The sequence below is a fragment of the Rhyacophila brunnea genome, unplaced genomic scaffold (assembly GCF_057557595.1).
Source record: "Rhyacophila brunnea isolate RB1 unplaced genomic scaffold, BYU_Rbru_1.0 scaffold_16, whole genome shotgun sequence".
Classification (NCBI taxonomy): Eukaryota; Metazoa; Arthropoda; class Insecta; order Trichoptera; family Rhyacophilidae; genus Rhyacophila; species Rhyacophila brunnea.
Genome location: NW_028232816.1, coordinates 27,636,795 through 27,652,980, shown reverse-complemented (window position 1 = coordinate 27,652,980; position 16,186 = coordinate 27,636,795). Strand labels below are relative to the sequence as shown.

Sequence of the window (16,186 nt, the reverse complement as noted above, 5' to 3'; positions counted from 1 at the left end):
GTTTTTTTATGTGTATTAAGCGTCAATTACATTGAGCTTCTTTATCAGCTGTTTGTTGGCGAATTTAAAAGCGGACGATTCAGCTACTGCGATTTGATGATTACACACAAAACTTTCCATTCGCTGAGAAGCCACAAGCCAGCGACTATTTTGACAGAACGTAATTCGTTTTTTTTACCGGGAGGTTGCTACTGCGCTCTACTGCGCAGATGCAGTAGGCGCACACGCCGGCGTGTAGCGTGTAAAGCCTCAATTACATTGAGCTTCTTTACGAGTTGTTTATTGGCGAATTTAAAAGCGGACGATTCAGCTACTGCGATTTGATGATTACACACAAAACTTTCCATTCGCTGAGAAGCCACAAGCCATTGACTATTTTGACAGAACTTAGTTCGTTTTTTTACTGGGAGGTTGGTACTGCGCTCTACTGCGCAGACGCAGTAGGCTCACACGCCGACGTGTAGCGTGTAAAGTTGACCGGCTTTCAACTTTTCTCGGTAGAGTGTTTACAACCTGCTTATTAGCTTATTCGATGATTACACTGGGCGACTTTACAGGCAGATTGTAAATTCGCCAATAAACAGCTCGTAAAGAAGCTCAATGTAATTGAGGCTTTAAGTTGACCGGCTTTCAACTTTTCTCGGTAGAGTGTTTACAACCTGCTTGTTAGCTTCTCGATGATTACACTGGGCGACTTTACAGGCAGATTATAAATTCGCCAACAAACAGCTCGTAAAGAAGCTCAATGTAATTAACGCTTTAAGGGCGGACGTGCTTTGTGCAAATGGAACTTTTTTTCTATTTTCAAAGCATGATCCTGGACATACCTTAAGCGTTGTAGATAATCTATTTATATAATTTTGAAGCCTTATTATCCCTTATATTTATTTTAAACATTTGATGACTGCATAAAGTATTTATATTGCATAAAATAGTATTCTTTTAAACCTCTCGCTCTCTTGTTTTAGAATATAGTCATATTTCAGTACATAAATGTGCAGTGGTGTTAAGATTTTTTACATTTATTAATTTTTAAACGCATTTATAAAACCATCAGTATAATTTATGTCGACATTATTATAGTGAAATATTTACGATAACAAATTATATTGATAATCTCTGTGATCCCAAATTTGCAAGAATTAGGCACTTTATTATTCAAAAAATAGGCAAGATTAACACATTTGAAGAAAATTCTAAAGATACTAATTATAAGCTATGTCTTTGACCATTCAAGTGTAATTAACATCCTACGAATAATGATTGCTTTATAATAATTATTGAGCTAAGAATAAGGTAGTGTTTTTTTGAAATACGCCATTTCTTTTGGCATTCCCCAGTGGTTAAGCTACAACATACGGCCGTAGCCATAAATTGACAAACTATAATTGAAGTAGGGAGTAAAATGATGTTATCGCGCGTGTTTGAACATGTACCTAACTGAAAAAAAAATCTTTTTTTTTTTAAACGGTAAATAAAATAATATAAGGCTGCAAAATTATATAAATAGATTATCTACAACGTTTAAGGTATGTCCAGGATCATGCTTTTAAAATAGAACAAAAGCTCCATTTTGACCTATGCTGAGCATGTCCCCCTTAAACAAAAGTGTAAACACTGTAAAGTTTACAGCGTAAACTAGAGGTGGGAAAACTGGACGATTTTGAAGACTAAGTATAAGTACTTACTACCAGTATAAGAAAATACTTAGTATCGAAACTTGTTTCAAAATACTTACTCGTATTTGAGATATTATATAGAGTGTTTGGCGGGGATAATTTGTATTTATTTCTTTAAAATGATTCCACACGAAACTTGACTTTTTAGAAGCCATTTTGACACAAATTGTTTATATAATCATTATCCATTTACACAAACACGCACAAAATTTGAATTCAGTTTATAAGTTCCAATTATTATAACACTACAACATCGAGAAACTCGACGTGACGAAACCAGATAAACACTTAAATACCACCATTGCCACCACCCGTCACCATTTCTGTCCTTCATTATACCAACTTTACAACTGGGGAGAAAGAGAGAGCAATGACACCAATGACGGTTGAGTGTATCACGGCTCGACATACGTGTATTATGCTATCTCGCTCGCGCGCATTTAATGTCAATAGTATTGAAAGTCTACCAACTAGCGAGTCGCGATGATCTCATCGCATGCGTTCTAACAAGTTTATTGGGCTATGGGGCTACACGTACTGAGTATGGGTAGTTGCATGCCGAGATTTCAGTACACAAACTGGTGACAGTATTTCCAACTCACCTCTAGTGTAAACCATGGTTTTCCAAAATGCTCACTCTACCAATCCGTGTGTGCCTTGGAGGGGATCAGCAGAGGTGTTGAAGAGGTAACGAGAAATACATTTTCAAGTGTTAAGGAATCATAAACGCAATTACAGGCAGATTTAATAATTACGTTATCGAGCAACGAAGAATTAAAATTGAAATTCAATGACGGGTACCGTAAGATCTGGTCCCAAAGGATTATGGACTCTGATAAGATTGTTTTTGATGGCATTTCCAACACTTTTATTTAATACGAAGTCATGATGATGATTTTTACATATAGTGCACTTTACAAATTATAAATTGAAGACATTAAAGATACAAGATAATATAAGTAACAATAGTGACAGTATTTTGCTATAACAAAACAGAGTAGGTAATTACAAGAGTAACAATAATTATAAAAATACATGAAAGTAGAATGGTGTCAAATTCTTGTGGCAGTGCAGGCGACTCATTTATGTGTTGGTATCGTTACTTTCAAATAACACTAGGTAACACTGTTCCTAAGTGATTTCTTCGTGGTCGTAATGCCAGAAGAATCTGTCCTTCCACTACATAACACCATTGAGTGAGTTAAGTAGACCCTTTTAACAACAAGCGAATTGGTTGAACACATTGATTGGTCTCCCAATTGGCATTACTTAGTTCTGCACAAAGAAATGATGCTCCTGATTTTTAAGATAGTTGTGCATCAGACACACATGGGTGAACACCACTAATAATTATTGCAAAGTTCTCATTTCTACATGATGATGAATTCATATAAGTTTAAATTCTTACACCCTAGAAAAAAAGTCTTTCACTGTCTGGGTGAATGGTCTTATCCATTAAACTATTGATATATTTGACGTTTTTACGAATAATTACCAATATCTACGAAAGATGTGGTTGATTTTAAGACCTTGAGTGTTTAAAACTAGAGTAAAGTTGTTTTAGACAGATATGGATGGATGCGGATGATGGAAGATGCTAAGATCTACAAATACTTACCCTCAGTAAAGTTGATAGTATCATGTTCTTATTAATACCATGCAACTACAGGTTGTGATCGTGAAATATCGAATCTCGAGGAAATAATTTTTCGAGATTTAGAGAATTCTCATTTCTCGGGAAAACGTTAATGTGATTCTCGAGGGAATGAAGAAATTTTCATAAGGCTGAGCTGCCCACGAAAATTTGATGTCTCGGTTATATTGGCCGAAATGGGTATAAAAAGCTCTCGACTTTCATTGTGGACTGCATTTGATAAATTTCTCGAGTTTCAAAAAATCTCAAGAAATAAAAAAAACAATCTTGAAATCTCTAGAAAACAAAATATATTCTGGATTTCGAAAATTCTCGAAAAAAAAATTTCAAATATATATATATTATATGAAGACCCCATTTTAAACTTTTCTGATAAACCTGTTATCTATAAATATAATAATATATACTCTATAATCTACATATTAAATGAAAGTATGTATGTAAGTAAATATTTATTGCATTATTTGTAGGTATCTTGTATTTAAACTCCCATTTACACCCCATTTGGGCGTTAATTTAATTGGGTTTTGAATTTTTAAATATTCAACCACTCAACCAAATGAAAAAACATTTTGAACCATAACAAAGTTACCGTACTTATGGTAGAAATAATTATTAAGCATGGCTATTTAATGACAGTAATTTGTTAGATTAATAGTTACTTACCTGTATATTACTGGAACATATATGTACTTATAAAATAATATAATAACTATAAAATAGTGTGTATCTCTTTACAAAGACATACGGTATAATTATGATTGATTTCTTAAATCAGGTTAAAAAATTGCCCTATTCTACATGATAATAATATGTGAATATTTTAATTTATATCTTTGCCATGACGCAAATTTGCACAAAAAAACGTTAATCTATTATTAAAGTTCGTAAATATTGTAGTAAAACGTAAAGATTCCCGAAGGATATGAATGTGGAACTAATATTCGTCACGAAATATCAAGGATAATAAGGTCACCCAGACGGGGAATCAAACCCCGTTTCTCCCGGGTTTACGCCCCATCTGTCGCATTTAACCAATATGCTACAGCGTGACATACTAATTGCGACAAATTTTAACTATTGGTCAATTTTAATACCTACTCATCATAAATCATAGCGTAAACTCGGAAGAAACGGGATTCGATTCCCCGTCGGGGTCACTTACTTTTTTCAAAAAAAAAAAGAACTTTTCTATTGGTTATAATAATATTATTAGTGTTTTTCAAAATTATATATAGACATAGATATATTATTTTAAAAATAGAACATTCTAAGTTGCCTGACAATACTCGCTTTTATTATGTAAAATGTGTCCTATTGGTCAATTTCAATACCTACTCATCATAAATCATAGCGTAAACTCGGGAGAAACGGGGTTCGATTCCCCGTCGGGGTAACTTACTTTTTTCAAAAAAAAAAAGATTTTTTTCTATTGGCTATAATATACTCTCTTAGAAAGTGTTTTTCAAAATTATATATAGGCGTAGATATAATATTTTAAAAATAGAACATTCTAAATTGCCTGACAATACTCGCTTTGAAGTGTCTAAGGGCCACAGTACACTGCGTGGCGCAAGAGGCGTAAAAAGTACGTGCCGTTTAGGCTCCCTGAATCGTGCGCGCACCGCACGGTTTCTTGCAGTGTACTCCGCCACTAAGAATTAAGAAGTTTAACCGGAGCTTGAAATGGAACTGGAACTGAACGCTGGAACCCTAAGAACCTATTTATTATTTTCGAACCGGATCCGTTGTCTCATAATATATAAGTACATAATTTTGTAATATTTTTACCCTTTTGTTTTTAATCATGTTATAAATGCCGGTGTTATGACTCACAAAAAAAATCTAATCTATTTGAATACCTACAAATTGTGGTATACATATCATCTGCATGGAAAGAATATCTTGAAAAAATGCATACACATAATATCATTTTTAAGTTTGATATAAAAATCCATAATAGACATACCTATATCTAACTAGGAAGATAGGTATAAGCAGGCTTCCTCGGATCCGATTTTTGATTTGATATAACCGTATCCGATTAAACATTTCCACTGAAATGCAGAATTGAGCCTGTCAAGTCCTTCATTTACATTTTAATGGCCATCGTTAATTTTTACCTCTGCCACTCATGGAAGCCTGATACATTTTTCTAAATAAATTATTTCAAAATAATATGTCAAAATTTCATTACCACGTTATTTGTGCGCTGCTTAATCAAAGATAAGGAAGTAAGTCAAAATGATCGGTAATAAAAGTTATTGAAAATATGTGTAAAATAGTAAAATTCCAAAATTTTAATTGATTTTATGTATCCTACTGTTATAAGCCTATCTTGGCAACACTCAAGTGTGTATTAAATATGTATAACTTGATTGGTATTACATTGGAAAATATTGACAATTATTTTCTATTCGTTTATTGCCAGTGCATTTAATGAGAAGTATCATTAGTATCTCGAACAACAGTTCTGTTGACGGAAAAGGCTAATAGAATAGATCCAACCAAAATAAAAAAAGAAACGTTGCACAAGAAATAAATATAATAATATATATTGTAATATTATGAAGATTGAAATTAAGTTGGAGGATGACGAAGCGGAGGGAAAGAGGTTGACAAATACGATAATTAATGGCGAAGATTCAAATGTTCTTCTCTGTAAAAACTTAACATCTTTGGCAATATTCGGTCTTTGGCCATTTCAATCAAATATGTTTTTGGAAAATAAACCACTTAGGCAAATCCATTACGCGTTCGGACTAGTGGTTTACTTTCTGTTCTTTGTATTCCTCGTCACTGAATACATCGAACTTGCGAATGTCTGGGGCGATCTGGAAGACATGACAACAAACATGTCTGTCTCATGCTTATACACACTAGGCATCGTAAAAATCTATGCGTTTTTTGGCCACCGTGAAAAAATACAGTCACTTCTCTCCGGAATATCACGCATAGAAATTAACATATTAACTTTCCAAAGCAAAGAAATAAAACAGATATTATTTGACTACGTAGCCAGAGCCAGAAAGGTCACGTATTTCTTTTGGACACTTACCGGGTGCACAATCATGGTGTTCTTTATAATTCCACCGATAGAATACAGATTTTCTTCGACGTATCATAAAGTTTTTGAAAACGGGACGGAATACTGGTCTCACAAACGACCCATGATATTCAGCTCTTGGTTTCCTTTTGATAAATATGCTTATGGTAATTATTTGGTCGCCTACGTGTATCAGGTGATCATGGGCTGTATTGGGGCTTCGTACCAAGCAATTTGGGATACATTTATTGTTTCAATGATGATCCATTCGATTGGCCAGCTACAGATTCTTCAGAAGATCATACAGGACATGACGAGCGATAATTTTACAAGAGAATCGATTGTGTCAAAGGGGGGGAAATTGAAAACCCTACACCCAAAAGGCTACCCAGATACGAATAATATAAAAGAAGGCGATCTTGTTGAAGATCTGCATCGCAAATCTTTGGATGAAATCCGACACAATCGACTTGTGCATTGTGTCAATCTCCACCGTTACATATTAAGGTTAATACATACTTTATTTAATAATTTAGAATATATTGTAGTTGACAGTTGTAGGTTTCCTAAAATATTGAATAAGAACTAATAATACATTCCAAATAGTTGTTCATACTTTTGTAAATAAGTAGGATAATGCGTAACGCTTAAATGACATTGGTAGACTCTCTATCCAATCGTCTTCGCCGTTAGCCACCAATCTTGAAATGTCATTTTAGATCGTTCCCTAGAGTCGTGACCAAAATAGAATAATTCATATTTTTACAGAAAATATACGGTAATCGTCAACCCAACTTTCACTCAGTGGCGAGGGGTGGATGTAGGCTGTTAAGATTCGATATAAATAGTACACACCAAACTTTTGCAGTCATAGTTATTTGTGTAATAAGTCTGTTCAACCAAATCGCGTTTGAAATTGATATACCTATTCCACCTACGCGAGGATTAGTATAAAATGATATAGGTGGACGTTGTTTTATATATTATTAAAAATGGTATACATAACTCATTCGGCGTACATACTTCCACGTATCTACTTTATACTTTAGTATTATACTATTTCTTTGTTTTTAAAAGTCACGTTGTGAACGTTTTGAATTTATAATTTGTAAAATTCAACATATTATGTAAATCAATAAATAAACAAGACTTTATTTTACGAGAAATGGATGTCAGCCACATGCACAACCTATATAATTATTAAGTCCATGATCCGGGTCCAAACACACATTGAAAAACAAGATTAAAATTTGCCAGAACCGGGATTCGAACCCGAGACTCGCGACTTTACAGGGTAACACGTTATCACTTAGCCACCGACCATTGTATGTCAATTAAAAAATATTTTTTAAAATTTAGTAATAGTTGGATTTTTTAAAATGGCAAAATTTTTCAAAGCACCCACAAAAATCCATGGTGCCATGCTACTTATTTTATTTGTTCTTAAATTGTTGTGGACTGTGCATAATATAACCTAATTGGTTAGGTATGTGACTAATCACTGAACTGATTGCATTACAACGTTCTCTAGTCTCTTTTTTCAATATAGATATGGAGCATAAATGTATGATACTGAAGCAAAAAAGGACCACTGGTCCACTGATTAAAAGAGCATCATCAGTGAAACGGAAAATAATTTTCAACAATAGGTGGAACGTAATTTAGCACTCGTTGCCAATCGGAGAGCGATAGTCGAGCTGGGAGCACGTCAATTTGTTTTGTGATGGCGTCGGAGGAATATATTCAAAATAAAACAAAATATAAGTATGACTGACAAATTGTGCTTTATTTTTTCGAATCTCCACAACCTACCTCTACTATTATGGTATAGTCTAGATAGGGTTTAATTGATATTTTAAAACTAATAAATACTCTACATATTGTAGTCTTAGTTGAATGAAAATAAATTTATTATGCCTGACAATGTTTAGTGTGCACTATTTATGTTGGATCTTAACAGTCTACCTCTACCCTTTGACAATGAACTTAACCACGCTTCATGCTCTTGTAAAGTATTTTCAAATGTCATAACAGAAATAACGGGTCTAGGACGATTTGGCACCGGACAACTGGACGCCACGGAATTCGAAAATAAATAGACGTTAGGTACTTATAGGTACTTTAAAAAATATTCAATATTATTATTTATATTTCAATGATTACATTATAATTTAATAGTTGGTGAGAATGTAAATATGCAGACGTAAACAATGATTTAATCGTGCATATGTTTAAGTTCCAACGAAAAAAGAGTTTTTTTTTTATTTTATATAAAGCCTTAGGCATGGTAATTCTCAATACGCGATAAAGAATACATTATGTTAAGAGTAAAATGAATTCAAACTACTAAGTAGTAGATAGAAACTGATTAAAATACCTCGTCTACACGTGTCTACGACAGTGCGGCGTCCAATTGTCCGGAGGCCAGTCGTCCCATTCCCGAAATAACGTATTAGACTTCTATGTATGTATAGTTCAATTGGTTTTGTACAATGTCGCTCATACGGTATATTTTATTTCAAGACATATTTACTTGAGATGCATAATAGAAATGTGCTTTAGGTTATTTTAAATAATATTTTACCATTTTTTTAGCTACACTAAAGAACTGAATGCTATACTCAGTCCAGTAATGATGCTGTATTTCATGGTTTGCTCGTTGATGCTATGTGCCATCGGGTTTCAAGCTTCTCTGGTACCTATAATTTCGTTTAATCCAGATATAATTTTCTTATTTTATACCTAGACATTTCATATTACTTATTATTATATTATATTTGTGTAATCTTGTTTTCTCATTTTAGTATGGATTCAGCATTCGTCTATGCTTCATGGTTGAGTATCTTATAGCTATGATGATACAATTGCTGTTATTTTATTGGCATGGAAATGAAGTCATTTACGAAGTATGTATATATATTACCATTCCCCCCACTATTCAGTCTCAAATTTTAGCCAGTGGCGCTTTAGTGGTTGTGAGTAGGGATTGCAATACCGGTATTCACTTATTAATCGACACCGAAATACCGGTTTCAAAAATAAAAAATACCGGTATTTAGAAAAAATACACGTTTATGTTTATGTTGTTTATAGAAAATGAATTTAATATCATTTTTTCATATTCTATATTAAATTTAGTGTATAAGTTTTATGTTGCCAAAACGCAAATATATTGACGGAAACCAAAAACGTTAATTACTTACCTAATATTAAAACAAAATACCTCAAATAGTTATATAGAATTATCGCAATGAATTAACACATTTCGAAATAGAAAACATTCATGGCAAATATTTCCAATTACTCTATAACTATTGATCCAACGTTGATAGTACATCCAACAAACGTTGAATTTGAGATGATTTTCTCTATACAAATTAGCAGTTCCAAAATAATATTATGATTAGGTACTACGTACTACATATTTATAAAGTTTAACATAATACATGTAGTTAGGTTCTTTAGGTTGCTATAAAATAGTGTTTTAAATAGAATTTATTAAAAGCTTTAAATGAAGATGGGCTGGACACATCTCGAAGAAGAGACAATCGTTGGACAAATCTAGTCATCTAGTGGTATCCAAGAAGTACAAAACGTCCGCAAGGTAGACCTAGAGGCCGCTGGATCGATGAAATGATAAAGTTCTGCGCAAGTACGTGGCAACGCAATGCACAGGACCGAGAGAAGTGGAAGCAGCTTGAAGAGGTCTTCATCCAGCAGTGGATAGATTCAGGCTGATGATGATGATGATGATGAATAGTTATATTTATTGATAGGGACTTATTTTTTTCTATAATAGATTTTAACGAATACTGGTACTAACACTTACCTGTATTTAATCATAAATACCGAAATATGGGCATTGATACATATATTAATTCAGTATTGCAATCCCTAGTTGTGAGGCCTCATAGGATAAAAAATAACAACCTAACGTCTAAGTAATCTGTTATAACATATGTACGCAATTTATAATTAAAATAATTAAATCATAATTACAAATATAATTAAAAACAAAATACCACATCACAGGATTGGAGATCTACACAGATGGCAGTCTAATTGATAACAAAGTAGGGGCAGCTTTTGTAGCCTACGAAAATGGAACATTAATAACCCCCCGAAAATTTAAGCTCGAAAGCTACTGCACTGTTTTCCAAGCAGAAATATTTGCTATCAGAAAATCTCTCGAGTGGACACTCAAAAGATTAAAGTTCCACAGACACGACTATGTAAACATATTCTCAGATAGCCAATCCAGTCTGGTAGCTCTCCAAAACCCATCATCGACACACCCACTTGTAAGAGACATTTTAACACTGTCAACACAGCTTCGAATGATAGGAACAAACCCCAGATTCTTCTGGATAAGAAGTCACACAGGGATAGCCGAAAACGAGGCAGCTGATAAATACGCTAAACAAGCCACAACAGACAAAAGACCTTTAACCTATACACACTTCCCTCTGAGTTACGCAAAACAAAAACTAAACGAAGATACCATAGAGCTATGGAACCACAGATACACAACATCCGCCACAGGATCAATAACGCAGAAATTTATTCCAAACATAAACTGTGCCATCACTCTTGCCAGGAACTTAAAAATATCACACGAACTCACACAGATACTAACAGGCCATGGAGCGGTGCGAGCTTATCTAAAAAGATTTAAATTGAGGGATGACGACTGTTGTCCATGTGACGGCAACACATCTCAAACTGTGTGGCATGTCATCAACGACTGCCCTATACTAGAAAGAGAGCGATGGACTCTCAGGACTCGATGTAGACAACATAATCACGAAATTGACCTCCAAAAGCCTCACGAAGCACTAAGCAATAGAACAACACAAGAACACTACACAAAATATTTAATCCTGGCCATAAAGAAAATTAAAGATATAAATGGAGGAACCTAATTAGCCCCATATCAATGCAACTAACCCACCCAACCACCTTGTACGAAAAAGCAAGGGTATGGTTATTATTTAAAAAAAAAAAAAAAAAAATGTACATAATATGTAATCTTTTCATATTATAACGCTTTAAACCGGTTAACCGATTGGTTATTCATAAAAAAAATCTAACTGAATAGTATTTTCCCCCGGTTAATTGGAGGCTCTAATCATAACAGCTGTCTAAATTCTTACATTTATACATTCTTCAGAATTCGGAATTCGGATAACTTTATGACAGGTGGGCAGCCTTAAATAATTATTAATTATGAATAAGAACTGGCATATTATTACATTTTCTTTCCAATAGTTTTGATTTTGAATGAGCGGGTTAAAAATACTGATCGCCTAAGGCTTTTAATTTTCATTAAAATATAATTATTATCCATATATACATTACCTACTTTATTTCAGAGTGACAAACTTCTTTTGGCAACGTACAGTTGTGATTGGTACAATGAAAACAGTCGTTTCAAAAAAAGTCTTTGGATAATGCGCGTAGGAGTACGTTTGCCTGTCAAGTATACAGTGGGCCAATTCTATACGATGTCTCTTCCTACTTTCTTGGCGGTAAATTATTACTGAATATTTTTTAATTTATAAGATAGGTACCAACAATGATAGCAAATAATTATATAGTCGCATTTAATTAATCGAGCGCTATAAATATTTCTGACAGACAAACATATTAATGCCCCGCTTTCAACTTTTAACCAGTTACAGTAACTAAATACTGTCTGACAATAAGAAATCGGCGATAACAAGAAGTCGCTGTAGTCGCATATACCTAGGTCCTAGAAGACTTCTCAGTGACGTACCTGTTATGGCGGCAACGCGTGCTAGATTCTGGTTTAAATAAATGTATCAGCTCTCATTTTAGATGCGACTCCTTTTTTCTTCGCAATAAACCAAAAATTTACTAATAATAATAATTCTAACATCACCCTGGTCGTTTTAGACATATTTTATTATAAAAAGCTTTAAATTACGTAGATTGATAGATTCATACACCACGGGAGCGTAAAATTAAATGATAAATTGGGAGCGTTCCACATTTGAAAACGGAAGTGCGATTAGCTGTACTGGAAGAGATTGTTAGTTCACAGTTTCAATACGTGGATAAGAGGTACTTGGTCGACAGTAGCAGCTATCACATTACATTGAAGCGTTTTTTTCCGCGTCGCTAAAAAATCACAGCGAGAATTCGTTGCGTTAAAAACAGGTGTTGGTGTGGCTACATCCTGACTAGGGATTCTTATCCCGGGATCCCGAGCTATTTTCTATACCTATGAATCCCGGGATTGATAAACATAATCCCGAAACTTTCGGGATTGATTTTTTTAACAATTTTTAAGGAAAATAAAATAAAAACGAAAATATAACAGAAAAAATACTTTTAATAACAAATAACTACATTAGAAATAAACTGAGTTTGAATGAAGTGTGATTTATATCCATATTGAGTAAGTTGCCGATTCATATTATTTTTTCACATAAATTAATAAAAGTGAGAAAGATTGGAAAAACAATGCTTCGCACTATTAATAAAGTAATTCGACCATGATCTCATACGTTTTACGGCAGTTTCATATTTGGCTGACTAATTAGATTTATGAAGCGGAAAGGCCCATGATTTGCTTTACTATTATAAATCTCGCTAACCCATTCATTAAGTATTTACATTACATTACATGTAAATATAAAATTTTTACACTACTACACCTCAGTTGAGGCATGGTCTAAAAATATCGTGGCTAGGCGATGCGCGGATTGCGGGTCGCGGGTGCAAATAACGCATGTCAAATGAAATATATAAAGTCATATAAATCAAACACGTGTCCATTTAATGTTCTGTTTATTGTTCTATCAGTAACAATAATAATATATTCATTGACATTTCTTTTTAAAATAAATGGGTAACGTTTTTAGTCATCTTTACACGATTTAAGAATTAATACGCCCGTCGCCATCATGAAACAAATTGACGTGTTTCCAGCTCGACATTCTCTCTCGCGAATGGTGCAACGAAGTCAAAAATTTCGTCGCGCCTATAGTTGAAAATTATTTGCCGTTTCACTGATGTATCACCTTAAGTCTTTACTATCAGAAACAGCAATATCATATTAAATTCACATTATTATTTATATTGCAATATTATTTACTCCATTAAACTTATGTATTTTCAAGATTGAACGTACACAATATTAACAATAAATGTCTTAAATAGTATACATTATACTAAATTTATTTTTGACCGATTTTATCAATGTTATTTGCAAATATAAAAATTTTATATTAACAATGGAAAAAAATGCCAATCCCGGGACCACTCCCTGGATCCCGGGATTGTCAAATTGTAATCCCGAAATCCCGGTATCAGAATTTTGGTTCGGGATTGGATTCCCTAATCCTGACAGATTTATAGTGAACTCATACCGGTGACACTACGACTTATATGTTTAATTTATTTTTCAGATACTTCGAGCATCATACAGCTATTTTGCACTATTGAGACAAGTTCAAGAGGGCCAACACTAATCACATTTTGTTTAGTCCAATTAATTCATTATTAAAATAATCGAATAGTTTATTAATGTTAAATCGGCCCCTTGGAGTCAAAGAAACGTATTTCATTTTTCTCTACTTTACAGGAGACCCCAAACACAAGTAAATTTACATTACACAGACATTAACAAGAAAGTGTTTGCAGGAGATATGTATTGACTTACCTTTTATCGATTGAATTTTTTGATAAGTTTCTTTGTTACTTTTAATGTCGAGTACCATACGTAACTCAATTGTTAAAAATTAAAATAGGTTTTTTTGACTCTAAAGGGCCGAAATGTATGTACTTACGAGAAGAAAAGTTAGTTTGATAATAAATTAAAATTATTATTTATTTATTTTTTTATTAACCATGAAGGTTTGCCATTTGCACTTCAGATTACTCTTACACTTCAGATATATCCTCCCATATATGAAAATAAAAATACATGCTTTCTCTTCACCATCCGCCAAGTCTCACACATTTTATTACCACATTTTTATTAGCTCGTATTCTTGTTTGCCCGGTACAGATTTTTTCATTTTTTTCTTGTTTATCCAAGATTTTTAACTAACTTCCCGACTTGCTAGACATTTGAAACTTTTAGAATATCAGAACACGATGACAATGCATTCTTTTAATCTTTCGGCCATCTTTAATCAGAATTGAATTTATTTTCAGTCAATTCTGTTTCGGAAAAAAATCGTTAAAAGAAATATTTACTACTCACTATTATTGGTTGGCAAGTTGGTCCTAGCAACTAAATTATTAATATATACGTGCGTTACTATGGAAATCAATATGAAATGTCAGAATGACATTTCTGTATTCTATAATATTTAGTCAGTATTTCTATCAAGTACAATAAAAAGTTTTTATTAATACATATAATTGTCAAGTTTATATGATTCAAAAGAAAATTTAAAAACGTGGTAGGTATATAAAAAGTTCTTTTTTTTTGTAATTATTATTTGGGCATATGTCGTTGGTGAGGTATACTAGTGTAGAAAAAGCATTATCGAATAATATAATATTATCATTTGGCAATCGTAGAAAAAACATTCCGTTTCAAAAGAAAAAGAAAAAAGACTAAAAAACAAAATCACAAAAGAAGTCACTGTGGGTCGAGCAAGGCATGAAATCTATATACCCAAAGGTCTGCGTTTTGGCCTGGTGCCTCCGAGGAAGGCATACAATCCGTGCTCTGAATTAGAGGTTGTGATTATTATATTCAACCAAGTCCGATCCTAATAAGATCATAATATGGGCCTCCACAGAGTAGAGGTTTGTATTAACACAATCACTGCTGACCTTTTAATTACCACATTTAAATAACATGACGTTAATTACATCTAATGGCCAACTACTCCAAACGCGCCAGTCGCGGTGTTAGCACCAAATGAGTTAACAGATTTTGTTTTTACGAGAAATGGATGTCAGCCACTTTATTGTATAGTGGTCAATGACTTCGGGCGTTGTTAGCATTATTTCGACAGTGTAAAAATTAGCAAGTCATTTAAGCTAATTAAAATCGTTGCATGTAGAGTCAGCATATTCTACACGCGTCACATATTTACTAGAGATCCCTTCACCCAGACCTCAAACCTGGCCTCGGTCGGTCGCGAAGCCGCCGAGACCGTGTCCTTTCACTTTTTCTAATCATGCTCACTCCCGATAGGCACCACATATAAAGGGGATAGACTATAAAATCGTCTAGGTGGCCCAAATATATAAGCACATTACACTAAGCAAGCAAGCAGTCACATTATTCGATGGGATCGATATTATTATTGATATTATGATCTAATAATTTAGTTGCTAGGACCATCCCCTTAGCACTTTTACTTTTTACGGATTTTTCTAAAATAACTTTCCATACATAACAGAATTAACTGAAAATGAATGTCAATTCTGCTTAAAGATGGCTAAAAGTATTAAAAGAATGCATTGGCATCGTGTTCTGATATATTCTAAAAGTTTCAAATGTCTAGCTAACCGGGAAGTTAGTTAAAAATCGATTGCAAGATTTGTACTGGACAAACAACCACCGGACAAACAAGAATACGAGCTAATAAAAACGTTGTAAAATACATAAATTTGAAAAACCTCAGAATGATTCTACCTGCCTTCTAGAAAAATCATTAAGAAAAGTTGGAGCGAGTGGGTTCGAACTCTCACTTTTACTTTCCGGGTGCTTTTTTTGTGCAGTACCTACCCATCTGGTTGAGTGGTTATGTATCTGTCGTCTAAGTGTACGGCCTCAGTAGGCGTTGCGTGCAGCGCGGCGCGCAGCGCAGCGTGCGG

General features: G+C 33.7%; 1 protein-coding gene across 1 annotated transcript; it reads left to right on the top strand.

Moving 5' to 3' along the window:
• The first annotated feature begins 6,503 nt into the window (after positions 1 to 6,503).
• LOC147074570 (odorant receptor 10-like) lies at positions 6,504 to 13,875 on the top strand. The gene is made up of 5 exons (XM_085943982.1): positions 6,504 to 6,724; positions 8,975 to 9,074; positions 9,184 to 9,285; positions 11,752 to 11,907; positions 13,813 to 13,875. Exons 1-5 carry the CDS (start codon positions 6,504 to 6,506, stop codon positions 13,873 to 13,875), a joined length of 642 nt encoding a protein of 213 aa, XP_085800108.1.
• The last annotated feature ends 2,311 nt before the right edge of the window (positions 13,876 to 16,186 follow it).